The sequence below is a fragment of the Carassius gibelio genome, chromosome A8 (genome assembly GCF_023724105.1).
Source record: "Carassius gibelio isolate Cgi1373 ecotype wild population from Czech Republic chromosome A8, carGib1.2-hapl.c, whole genome shotgun sequence".
Lineage (NCBI taxonomy): Eukaryota > Metazoa > Chordata > Actinopteri > Cypriniformes > Cyprinidae > Carassius > Carassius gibelio.
Genome location: NC_068378.1, coordinates 10,357,803 through 10,371,428, shown reverse-complemented (window position 1 = coordinate 10,371,428; position 13,626 = coordinate 10,357,803). Strand labels below are relative to the sequence as shown.

General features: G+C 36.7%; 1 protein-coding gene and 1 long non-coding RNA gene across 2 annotated transcripts in view; both read left to right on the top strand.

Annotated features, from left to right (window-relative positions):
• Positions 1–13,626, top strand: part of LOC128018116 (transmembrane protein 132C-like) — a 193,961-nt gene that overhangs the window by 33,398 nt on the left and 146,937 nt on the right. The window contains exon 3 of the mRNA XM_052603486.1: positions 11,493–12,381. Coding sequence (XP_052459446.1) covers positions 11,493–12,381 — 889 coding nt within the window. The remainder of the gene's footprint in view (positions 1–11,492; positions 12,382–13,626) is intronic.
• On the top strand, positions 8,806–11,015 carry LOC128018401 (uncharacterized). The gene is made up of 2 exons (XR_008184868.1): positions 8,806–8,950; positions 10,299–11,015. It is a non-coding gene; the product is annotated as an uncharacterized LOC128018401 (long non-coding RNA).

Below are 13,626 nucleotides of genomic sequence, written 5' to 3'. Positions count from 1 at the left end.
AGGACACTGGTGATTTCTTTGGTACACCTGGCTCAACGAGGTGTTGAAGATTTCTGTTAGGACATCTGTCAACTGTGCAGTAAAGTCTCTCATGGCTAGGTATGTCCCCAGGGCCCGCAGGCTTGCGTGGGTTAATGCTAGATAGGGTCTTCCTTATGTCGGCTGGAGACAGTCTGGTCATTGGGAGGTATGGGCAATTTTTGTGCAGGTGTGTCATTCTGTGTTTCAAGCTGTGAATACAAGTGGTTGAGAGCATCCGGGAGGGATGTGCCATTATCACAGGCCTGTGGCGGGGGCTTGTAGTCAGTGATGGTCTCTGCTGTCTGGGAAGTGATTGATGTTTTTTTGAGCATATGTCCGTTTTGCATTTTTGATGCTACAGGACAGATCGGCTAATGCTGTTTTTCGTCAACTAATGTGGCTCACTCTGCTAAGGCGCTGGTTCCGAACCTGTGAGGTCGTGGGTTCGAATGCAGGGTGGTCAAGACATTGGATTTTCTGTGTTTGTTCGTAATGAATCTAAATCTTATTTTAAGTGGGTGGTGTTGGCGCAGTGGATAAGATGCATGCCTTTGGTGTGAGAGACCTGGGTTTAAACATGTTCCAGTCTTTGCACTGAAAACAGTCATGTAGTGTTGAGGAAGTATCAACTGGCTGAACAGTGATGAGTTTTTGAACCGGTTTGGTGAGTTTCAGAAGTGCAGCCTTGTATGCATTCTTTCTGTTGTGTAGACAAAATTCAGTGTGTTTTATCCACTTGTTGCAAAGTTCACATATTGGTAGAACAAAACTCTCTTTAGGTTTGTGTGGTTGAAGTCACGTCTATTATGAACTTTGTTGTTCACTGATGGCACTGTACAGCTCATGAAGCGCTTCCTTCACGTTAGCACATGGGGGGATGTAACTTCTGACATTACAATGACTGTGAACTCCCGAGGCAGATCATCAGTAGGCAAGGCTGCAGGCTCGGGGTTCAACTTCAAGAGTAGACTGAGACCTCTTAGCTTCTCAGTCATCACCTGCGAAAGCTGTTGTTTATACACCGTGTCGATTTCCAAAAGGCTCTGTCAATCATAGATATGTTTCTGAGTGTTTATTTAAAGATTTTGCGATAAGTTGAGACTGTTCGAAGACAAGGAAACTCGTTTTTGGGAACTGGCGCTGCCATCTTGAGAATAACATAGAAAATGCATAATTTATAGTACTGATCCAGGGACACCTATACACATGGTTGCCAAAAGTGGCCACATTTTCTACCTACCTGTCTCTCTATGCTAGACATAGCTGATCATATTGCTGAAATGTTGCTAATGCAACTCTGCCTTGATTTTGGAATGCCAGGAATGCCATTGTTCCATACTGTACAGCAATTTTAACCTCAACAAGCAAACTGACTAAACTGACGTGTGACCAAACCTGTACCAACAGCACTGTAAGACTTACCAAAGGCAAGTAGCAACATCTTGTTTTGTAGATTAATGAGCACATTATTCATTTCCACAATCGTAATTACAGTCCTTCTGTAGTATGTTGTTTTTCCTCTGTGTGTGTTCATGTTTCTTAATTTGCCTTGAGTTTAGTGTAATGAAGTGGCTTCTATGAGCAGCAAGGCTTCTGTAAGCTGCTGGTTGAGTATTAAAACCTGCTTTAATTACCCCGATGATTTTCCAGCATCACATACACCTGGTTCAAGTTGTAAAGTTTAAAGTACAGAGAAGGTCAGGTTGACAAGCCAGTCCCAACTTGGGCATTTCGAGTGAAGTCTAGGTAGTACAGAATGAAACGAGGACTCATCGCACGGTGTTTACTCCACAGTCGACAGCTCTTTAATGCTTAAATACATCAGTGATGAACACTGTTGACACAGATTTGCTCCACATCCATATTAGTCCTCATTATCGGCAACAGTCCTGTCTATGAGAGGCAATTATGGAGTCGAAAAAAAAGATGTGATCTGTGGGTGGAAGCTCTTAAAGAGAAGCAAGTGATGTAGGGAGGCACGGAGCAGCCCTAACGAGAGCGCTTTCTGTTGCACTTCAGCTGCTCTGTGCCTTGAACGCAAAAAAAAACAGGCCATTCTAGATTGTGTTTAATGTGCAAAGTCCCTTAATGTGGACTTCCAAGCAGCTGTTGCAGAAAACACTACCGCAATTCTTTTAACAAAACGTCCTGTGAGAGAGGTTGAAATATGATTAGTGCTTGCACAGGGTGCCTCTCTAGGTAACACAAAAAAGCTTAGCAGTGCCACTAGATTTCCTAGAAACTGTTGAGATGGAGAAAAAAAAAATGACTTAGGAATAGGTTTGGAGTCTCAGCTTTTCACACTGAAGTATTTTTGAGGGCTTTCGAAATAGACCTCTAAAAGTGCCCTGCTTTTGTAAATCATTAGTTCTGTGCAGTCTCTCTAGATGAACTTACTCATTTTTCAATATCATTAATTTCTATGGGAATCTTAAATGGGCATAATGTTGAATTATATATTGATTCTCCTCACAGCTCATAGCATACGTTTAACTGCCTTTCTGGCTGTTTTAAGATGAGTCCACATATATCATTACCTAAATGATGCTTGTGAAGGCAAAAGCTCAATGAATTATTTTTGACAGGCCAGCACAAAGTCAATAGCCCTTATTAATTACAATTGATGTAATGTATGGCAGGAATAATACGTAGAGACTTGGAGGAAAACAGCGTAAGCCTATTTAAGAGAGTGTTTGGCTTTGAGATGAGTGCCAGGGAGGTATGCACTGTGTAGGGTGGAGTGAGAAGAGAACTATAAAAGCCCAAATATCAATGGGAATCAGAGGAAACGAACACTTATGGTTTATTAATGATTTCACTAATATGTTTATTATTTGTATCATTATTATCATTATTATTATTATTATTATTATTATTATAGTACTTATGGAGAATAAATGTTTGGAAAGAAAAATGTCAACTCTTAATGTATTAACTTTTGGCATCTTTTGCCAAATGAGTGAATCATTTCAGATTTCAGAAAAATATATTTATCAAAATAGAAATAATTTAAATTATTTCTAAATAATTGTTTGATTATTTTGATGAAAAGAGAGGTTGTGTGAATGCAGTACATAAATTAAATTAAATTAAATTAAATTAAATTAAAATAAATTAAATTAAATTAAATTAAATTAAATTAAATTAAATTAAATTAAATTAAATTAAATTAAATTAAATTAAATTAACAGGTTTGGTTTCAGAGAGATTTTTCTAACTTAAATGAATTATATTATATTTTTGTTCAACAGGGAAGCATTAAATTGGTCAAAAGTAAATAAATAAATAATAAAGGTATTTTTTTATTTCAAATAAATGCTGTTCTTTTGAACTTTCATCTAAGAATCCCGAGAAAAAAGCCACTATTTTCAACATTGAGGATAATCAATATTTCTTAAGCTCCAAATAAGCATATTAGCATGATTTGAAGGCTCACGTGACCCTGAAGCCTGGAGTAATGAATTCTGAAAGCTAAATATATATATATATATATATATATATATATATATATATATATATATATATATATATATATATATATATATATATATATATATATATATATTATTATATTTTTTTTTTTGCTTAAATAAAAACAATAAATCTTACAAAATTTTGAATGGCAGTGTTTACTATGGAGACTGATGAAAATGATGGAATCTGCAAAAAAATATATATATATTTAGAATATATTTTAACATATTTAATTAATTTATTTTTATTTATAAAATACCTAAATACTGATTCATACGTGTTCTTGGTTCTTTTGGGAATTTAATTGCACTGCTCAGATTTATGTTTTTGATTCATTAAACACATCCATCTCATAAGATTAATTTATTCAAGTCACTAGTGGCTCACTATAGTCATGCTGCATGTTTTTGATTCATTTCAAGGAACCAGCTCCTAAGAGTCATTTGTTCAGGAATCAAACACTGATCACACCGTAAGAATTTGGATTAACTCAAAGGAATCAGTTCATAAGAATCATTTGTTCAGGAATCAGCCTACACTCTTTGATTTTGATTAACCAAAAAGAGCTGCAGACACTCATAACCACCCAAATCTTTTAATGGAAATTATCCTTAATTATTCTTGTCAGTTCCCAACTCTAGACATAAGACTAGAGTGAGAACAAAGCATCATGGGATTAGATAGTCCTGCAAAGCTAAGCAGCCGATTCCCTCATGGAGACAGGCCTGCTTCACTTCAATAAACACCTGACAGCACCTCTCTCTCTCTCTCTCTCTCTCTCTCTGTGTGTCTCTGTCTCTATCTTTCACCATCTTCCTTTATCTGTTTACTGGCCTCGAGTCTTTGTCCATCCACCTTGCCCTTTCCTCTCATTCTCACACCTATGTGCCTCACTCTCCAATCTCGCCCTCTTACCACACTCTTTGACAGGTTGACACTGCCTCCTATCGCCTTACATATCATTAAGGGCGCTCTCGTCTACGACTAGATCTGGGGGCTGTGACTCTGAAAGCCCTCTCCATCCAGGGCTGCTTTCCTCTGGGCAGCCCTCCTGTCAAGCTTCCCTAATACCTTGTCCTGCTTGGGCAGTCAGAAGAAGACCTTCCCCTTGTCTGGAGCCTCCCTACAAGGGCCGACTAGCGGCTCATGTTGATCCATCAGCTTGAGAGCAGTGTGGTCGAAGGGAAAGAAGCAAAAGGAACAGAAAAGCAGCTGGTGATGATGATTGACAGGCAGAGGCTTTGGAGGCTTTCCTTGCTGTGTGTTTATAATAAGACATTGAAGCCATTCATTTTAGTTTAATTATTGTTCAGTGAGAATTTATCAACGGTTTATTGTGTTATGCTTCATAATAGACCTGCAAAACTAAATGCAATGTTCCTTTGTCCCTTGTTCAAATGCATACTATCATGAAAAGAACACCCAGAAATTGTATATTTCATTAATGCCGAACTGAATGAAATGAAATTGACTCAAATTAAATAACTGGCATGAATTTGCAGACGTTTAGTGGCATTCAACTCCCATATTTCATTTTCTTTTTCAAATAAGTGTTTCACTTTGTATTACGCACGGACTGAAATTACTGCCACACAGCACATTAAAGAGATTCTGATTAATGGCTTCCCTTTTCCGAGTTGCTGGTCATGTTCGTAATTTCATTTAAGCCTGAGCTCATTCATTACTTACGCTAACAATTTCTCTCTCTTTTTTTGAAGCAAACATTCACAACTTCTTTGAGTTGGCCACTCTAGAAATTAAACAAAGTCAACCGAGCTTGTAAGTCATAAATTAAAATCTGTGATGTTTTTTTATTTTTTTGCCAAGGAAGACATTGTGCTGTATTTCTCACTGCAGTCTGTCTGGGTTTTTCCAGATTCTGGAAATTCTGACTTGTGGTGTGCTGTATGTAAACTAGATATTAGCACTAAAATAACAGCCAGTAACATCTGGACTTGACTACAACATCTGTCAGCGAGTGTTAATTATTGTCCACGCATGCATTGTGTGCTGTATCTAAGGTTTCACATCTGGAGCATGTGTATGGGGTTACAACTTAAATTTACTATGATAATACTATTTCTTTTTGGCAAGACCGGCCAATCAATCTTGCAAACAGTGAAAATGGAGCCTTTTTTCACTGTATTTCTTCTCAATTGCTTCAAAGAATCACTTATATAAATCAGATTGTTTTGCATTGACGAGCTGTCCTCTTCAATGCCCCTTTTTCAGCCGTGTTTGTGTACTGCCATGTGTGTGTGTGCAAAGCCATTCGTCCTAAAAGAGTAATTTATTCCTTCTGATTCACAAGCAGGTCATTCATTGCCCTATCCTTGGTCAAAACAGAGTGCAGTAAGAGAGGAAAGAAGCCTAATTAGAGCTCAAAATGTTCTTCAGCTAAAAGGTCAAGACTAACGATTGATTTAGATATGACTTTAAAACACTGGGTGGATAAAAATGTTTTAAGATCATTGGTTAAGATTGGATTTGGTTGGAGAAGGACAATATTTACATCTTTTAAAGCAATATGCAGATTGGGTTGAATGCACAGTGTTTTTCTACACGTGAGCAGTTCATGATCCAGTGTTTTAAGTGTCTCAAAGCAGTTCATGTTGCAGTGCTATGTCTTTATATTTCTTTTTTAACATGCATCTTTCTAAACTTGTAATGAGAAGTGCTTATGGACCAGGTGTTTTCAACAAAAGATAAGCTTTATAGGGCTCGCTGTTATTTCCTGCCAAAATAAACACTGAAAATTACAGGATCATGAATATTAGTATTGTATTCTTACAGTTGTACTGTGAACTAAAGTTATCCCTATTGTGGATAGCTAAATAAAATAGAAAAAACTAATTTAAACAAGCAAAGCAAAAAAATCTAATAATAATAATAATTTCATATTTTAAGATTTTTTTTTTTAATCATGATCACCCCCCCTCACAAAAAAAAAGAAAAACTAGCATTGCACAGTTAGTGCTGTAAACTAAATTGTATTTAATAGATTGAACAGTCATTTCCATTATTCAGAAAATGAAGGAAAACTGTCTAAATCGGTTATGTGTTAAATATAAATGGATTGGATTTATGTTTGGTTTGTCAAGATTGTGTTTTGGCTGAAAATATTGTTTCCAGAGCAGTGATACGTGCTATATATAATGGGTCATACGTTCACCCTCACAGATAAAAATTTTGGGGGCCTACTATCTGTGTCTGTTTTGCTTTATGTCCACTTCTTCATATCAGAGTGTCTCATCAGTCTCCATATTACTTTCTGTCTGAGGTGAAATCGATGTTTCTGCTGGAGGCTTTTCTATTGAGGTTATGATAGCATGCCACTGCCAGTGCTGTCTTCCAGAAACAGTGAGGGAGATATCACATAAGATACAAGCAGTGCCTGCTCTGGAAATCATTTTGGCACTTCTTTTATGATGCAATATGTTTAAGGAAAGAGCTGAAAAAGTTATTTTCAGTTAATTTTAGTCCAGTTCTCTGAAACAATAATCAGATGTCTGTTACATAAAGTCAGGTGGTCATCAACGTTTTCAAATTCTTATACTTTCAGTGTCATTTTCCATCAAAAGAAATAATAATAAAAAAAAAAAAAAAAAAAAAAATATATATATATATATATATATATATATATATATATATATATATATATATATATATATATATATATATTACGGTAAACCTGATTTCTATTTTATGGTTTTTAAGGATACTGAAACATAAGATTAAAACACAATATAATGTTTCTGTGCAGATTTTGTAGCTTTATAGCAGGTAAGTGCTGAATAGCCAACAATTGTTCTTTGGGGTTCACAGTTTAGTCAAAGCTCTTTAAGGCAAGTCAGTTCACTTGTCTGCTGTCTTGGTAATGCCTCTGGGCAGCTCTTTTATATTCAGACTTGTCATACAAGTACAATTTACCTAATTTAAATGGAGAAATAATTACATCTATAAAATTTTTGTCAAGATTACATTTCAGGATTTCACATCTGCAATCAAATCTGACAACAGTGTGTTAATCATAAATGGTGCTGCTTTAACTGATCAGGTTAATGATTGGTTTTCTACAGAAAACAACAAGGGTGCAAATAAGACTTTTTTAATGTATTGCACAGTTATATTTACTTGTGCATTCTCATTACAGTTTACATTTGCCATCATCTCATTTTAGTGGTTAACTTGAGATAATCACTGATAATTTAATTACACTGTTAAATCAAATCTTTAGCAGATCTAGAAAATAATATTTCATTACATTATGATGTGTTGATTCATCTGTTTCATTAGGTGTTTTGTTTGTTTGTTTTCTTTCATTTACACAAAATAGAATATCATTTTAATATCAGCCATCAGTTATTATCTATAACATGAAAATAATTATCAGATTCTTTGTGTTTCTTTCTTGTTAGAAGACACACACTTACAGAAAAACGTAAAAAAGCTGTCAGTGGGCTGCTACCAAAAGTTGTTATTATATAAAACTGAAACTTGAATCTTTACTCATGTGTTAACTGAAATAAAAAGGAAAAAAATAAATGATACTGATGAACTAAAATAAAAATTAATAAATGAATGAATAAATAAATAAAAACAACAAATTGAAAAAAAGAAAGCAACACTGAATTTAAAACCCCAAACTAGAAAATTTTGGTGGCACCCTTGCAAAATGTGCTAACATGTACCTTTAGGGTACACTGTTAGAAAAAGAGGTACAATACAGGTCCATTTTTGTTCCCTAAGGTACAAACTTTGCATATGTACCCTTAAAAGTACAAAAATGTATCTTTAAGGTACAATTGTGCACCTTTAAGGTACAATTATGCACCTTCCATTGTACATTGTGAGCTTTTCGAGGTGTAAGGTACATATTTGTCCCTTACATATTTGTACCTTAATGTTTAAATATAAAATGGCAGGAATTAGTGGATGCTGAAAATGTCATCTCTCAATATAGAAACACAAGTTAACCTATACTATCAAACTCAATAATGTCAAACTAAATTAACTGTGAAGTTTTGAGATATGGGCAAAATAAATCAGAATGTTTTTTTTTTTTTGTGAAATGTCCCTTTGAATCATTTTTAATCATGTTAATGAGGATTATGTAATCATTTATATTCACAAACAGTATTGAAGAATTTGATTTTCAAACCATTTACCCTATTTATATTAGAATAAAACAGACAAATAATTGTTAACGCTTTAAGTTGTGTTCTATTGAAAGGATCTAGCTACAGGCTAACCAGAGTTTGACTCGGCGGAAGCATATATATTGCAGCGCGGAAGGATACATGAGTGAATCGACAGTGATCCAACTGTCAGTCTCTGTCAGTGTCGATCAAAGGTGGGAGGATGGCCCTTCGACATTTATCAACGGAAGATTTAATCACGGAGTTATTTACTTTGGGGATAGAGGTCACTGAAGAGGAGAAAAGTAAATTCAAAGGTAAAGTATTTGAATTTTTAATCAGTGTTTGTGGTGTTAATTCAAAGTTGGAAGTTAACTTTTACTGTTAATGTTAGTGCTAGCCAAGTTCATACTCTGTCAACATTAGCTGGCTAGACTCACGTTGACGATTGCCATTATTAACGTTAACTAGTTAACGTTAGTTAAAATATTATTATATAATAATAGCATAAATAAATATTATTATTATAAGTAGCAGTACTATCTTGGCTACAGTTCACCATCGAGCTAACGTTAACTTCTCGGCGGCAAAAACGCTTCTCATCCAACTCTGCAGCCAAAAAGTTAACGTTAACGTGAAATATTAAAATATTTCAGAACAAAAGACTAATGGGCGGCAAAAACGTTTTTTCCACATCATTATAGCTTAGCTGTAAAACTACTGCGTCAGAGTTGGATGAGAAGCGTTTTTGCCGCCGAAAAATCTTTTGTTCTGACTTATGTGAGCTAGCTGGACTGCGTCAGAGGAGAACGATTAAAAAAAAAAAAAACCTTTTTGCCGCCCAACAGTCTCTTGTTCTGGAATATTTTAAAGCTAAAGCAAAGCCATTTGGGCGGAATGTGACTATCGATAGCCAGTGACTGTTTGAAAGTATGATTTAGTCTTTAAATATGCGGTTTATTTATAAAGACAGCGTCTATTTAAAAAATGTGTTTCGCCGATCTCGGAGACATGAGCTCCACATGATCAGCGGGAGCTCCATCATCATGTATCCGCCGAGAGCAGCCTCAGCTCGGATAGACCTTCTGACATTTGCCGCTGGCTCTGATGTCTCTAGTGGTTCAAGATAAAATGTAATTCGTTTGGGGTAAAGCGAAACGTTTCTTATATTTGTCCTTTATTCAATTAATCTTTTAATATATATATATATATATATATATATATATATATATATATATATATATATATATATATATATATATATATATATATCGTTAGGTCCTTTTTACTCCTGAAATATGAACTTTTGTCATGAAGCTCTGGTTGACTGCTCACTGACAGCATCAGTTGTTTCTCCATGTTGAATGAGTGACTCCTAGCAGGCTCCTGATTGGTTAACGCGGCGCGAATTGACGCCCAAGTTCAAATTTTTCAACTCGGGCGGCAGACGCGAATTCGCCTCAAACGCTTAAATGCACAAAAAGCACCATTCGCGCTTAACGCGCGTATCGCGCGAAACGCTCAATTTGCGTCATTCGCGCGAACTAGACTCGAACTTTTTCCCCATTGACTTACACAAACGTTACAGTCTGCCTTTTTAAATTGTTGTATGTTGTTACCAAAGTGGTGGTTAACATTGCTGTTTTTCTTTTCTCTTTTGTCTAGATAATGATGTTGATGGAGAAGCAGTGGACTATGGATTGACTGAGAGGATGATTTCATGCCTCTTTGAAGGGTCGTTTAAGAAGCAAGCCAAATTCAACCGATTTGTTCAGCAGTGGAAAGAAAACGTGACACTAACCCTCGAGCCTGTCCCGGTACATTCAGAGAAGGCTACAGCAGATACATACTGTGTCGATGATAAACTGTTTGTTAGTATGGGGCATTTATGTTAAGCTGTGTTGGGAGGGCTGTAGAGGGTTGTGGATGAGCTCAAAGCTTGTGTTTTTTAATCCAGAACACATCAAGTGTCATTTAGTTTATCCGTTATGTTACTCTCTTTACTTTGGTGTGGTGTGCTAAAGTGTTTTGCTTGGTCTTTGATAAAAAACTCATGTTTTTCTGCACTATATTGCTGTTCTTATTAGTGATGTTCATGAAATTGAAAGAAGGAAAATATAAATGGTTCCATTGTATTTATTCTCTGATATCGCTGTTCATTTTGTTTTTGGAGTGGCAGTAAGTTGTCAGTTTGTCAGTGAAATGCTTCTTAAAAAAATGTAATTAATTATTTTTAATGTTTTTATATCAGACATGACATCCTAAACATTGTTACATTTTATTTTGGGTTGTTACATTGTATGGTTGTGAGATGAATTATTATTGAATCTGTGAATTAAACTGTTTTCCATTTAAGGACTAAAATAAATGTCTTAAAATGCAGTTAGTTGTTGTTTGCCTTCATTTTCTTTCACTCCTTAGGGAATAAAAAGGAACTTTTTTGCCACCTAAAGGTACAAAATGGCTTTGTCACTGGGGTGGTACCTTAATGGGACAAAATTGTACCTTTTTCCAGAGGTACTTTATTGTACCTTTGTCTAAGGTACATTATTGATCCTCAAAGGTACAGTATTGGCCCTTAGAAGGTACAAAAAAGTAAGGTACAAATTTGCTCCTTTGACTCAAGGTACAATAATGTACCTTTGAGGGTACCACCCCAGTGACAAGCTTTTGTTCCTTAAAGGTACCGTTTTGTACTTTTCTTTCTGAGAGTGTACTAATATGCATACATACAGTACAAAGGTTACAGATTTTGAAAGGCACAGCTTTTGACAGCCTTTGTACCTTTTTTCCTGAGTGTAGAGTCCCACATGAAACTATTCCAGTTAGTTCTGACGTCTCTTTTCTTTGCTGTGTCAGTTACAGACTGTCGTATCCTGGAGAATCTTCAGCGCTATGCCTCCCCTACTTACCTGCCTGTCAACTACCAGCTCCTCAACACGGAGTCTTCTTTCTTACTGAAGGAGGCCACCCAGGACTTTATGCGCAACTCTAGTTTCCTCTCCAGAACGGAACTGTTCTTCATCCACCAGGCCAGGAGACCCCCCATCATCAATGCCACATATGGGACCCTTGCGGTGGAAGAGCCTATTCCTTTGGATCTCCTCCAAATGCCTGGCTCCTTTGTGGCTTCTTCAACCCTCTTCACCTTCAACTGGAAAGTACAGACATTTGTTCTCAATGAAAGGATTTACCTGAACAAACCCAAAGTTCATGTCTTGTTCTATATCGCCGGGAGGGACTGGGACGACTATAGCACGGTGGACAAACTCCCCTGCGTACAGATGTTCGCCTTCCATGAAACCCAGGAGGTCCGTGGGAGCTGCAGGTTACGAGGGGACATGGGCGTCTGCGTTGCAGAGCTCGAGCCTCTTCCTGGGTGGTTTGCACCTCCTAGCGTCGTCCCCGGACGCCAGAGGAGTCCGGATTTGTTGGAAGGAACGCCTGTAGAGCTGTACTACAGCCTCCGGGCTGCAGAAGTGGGAGGTTGTCTTTCCGAGGAGTTAGGGTTCAAGAGCGCCGCTCACTCGGATGAAGAGGGATTGTTTGGATCGACGACGTCTACACCCATGAGGCACATCGGGAGTGTAAGATTATTCCAGAATCCATCTGCTCCGGAATTATCAGAGCAACGTTTGGATGCAAATTTTGCAGTGTTGGTACCATCCGCGCCAGTTCGACAAAGGGATACCGTGTCAGCATATGTTGCAGCTTCACCGTACTCACCTGTGGAGATGTTCACTCTCAGGTAAGAGATCTCCAGATGCAAGATGTACAACCACATAAAAAAAAAACTCTGCTGTGTTAGCAGATAACTACTTTACCAAGGGACTTCATTGCTGCGTTACAACACTTATAAAAATAATGTTTTCAAGAAGGATTTTTCACAAGAGTAGCTAGTTTGATAATCGGAAGACACTTTTGTGTATTGGAAAAGGTTCATGGATATTAAAGGTTCTTCATTGAACCTTTGCCAATAAAGAACCTTTAATTTTTAAGAGTGTAGTGAAGTTTTCTGTAATGAATGCCGTGCCATTTTATAAGGAACGTTAAAAGCAATTTGCTTTGCGGCTTCACCTATTCATTAAAGCCATTTGCTTTTTTTCCCTGTTATTTTAAACTAATCATATGAACTAATCATATTTTGCCCAGTTATCGGTCTTCCCTCCTCTTGGATCTCCATAATTTGGTCACATGTTTTCCTTGACATAATCATTTGTCTTTTGAAATGATTGTGATTAATTCCGGCTGGTGTGTCTGAGGTGAATTTTCACTTCATGGTTCCTTGACTTGATTTAACCATGCTTTTTGTTTACCATCGCAGAGAGAAAGACATCTTTATTTTCAGGTGGAAACATCTAGCAGCACTGAATCTGCGGGTACTAATTAGAATTTGCAGATGCGGCTAAGTGATTTGGGTAATTAACGCACAATGCAAATGAGGATGTCGTCAATTAGAATGTGCCTCCATTTGCGTAATGACTGCAAGCTCGTCCGATTGTAATCTCAGTGGGCGAGAACATTTATAAACCATATGAGACCCAACTTGATAAGAGGTCAAGCCAATTTGTCAACCTTGCATGTGCAGGCAAGCTAAGAAACACTAGCAGAGATAAGAGTGGAAGAAAATCAGCTAGTTTGGATGTCAGCTGTTTTTTTTTTTTTTGATGACTTCATGATTGAACTTGTAAAAAAAAAAAAATAGAAAAAGGTCAAATCAGAGGTTGATTTTTGTGGGTTGTACATTTATTCATGCTGGTTTTCATGTGGAAGATTGTGTGAAATTAATACTTGGTTTGTCCATGTGTTTCATGATCAGCAAACACTAAGATATGATTGGACCTGTATTTATGAGAGTGTGGTTACTGTACTGCAATTGCTCGAAAAACGATTCATGAATAAAGTATTTTGTGGTTGTGTAGTTATATGCATGTTGAAAAGGCCGCATGACTGGCAAAATCGTGCTTTAATTTTCTCAAGTATAACATTATCA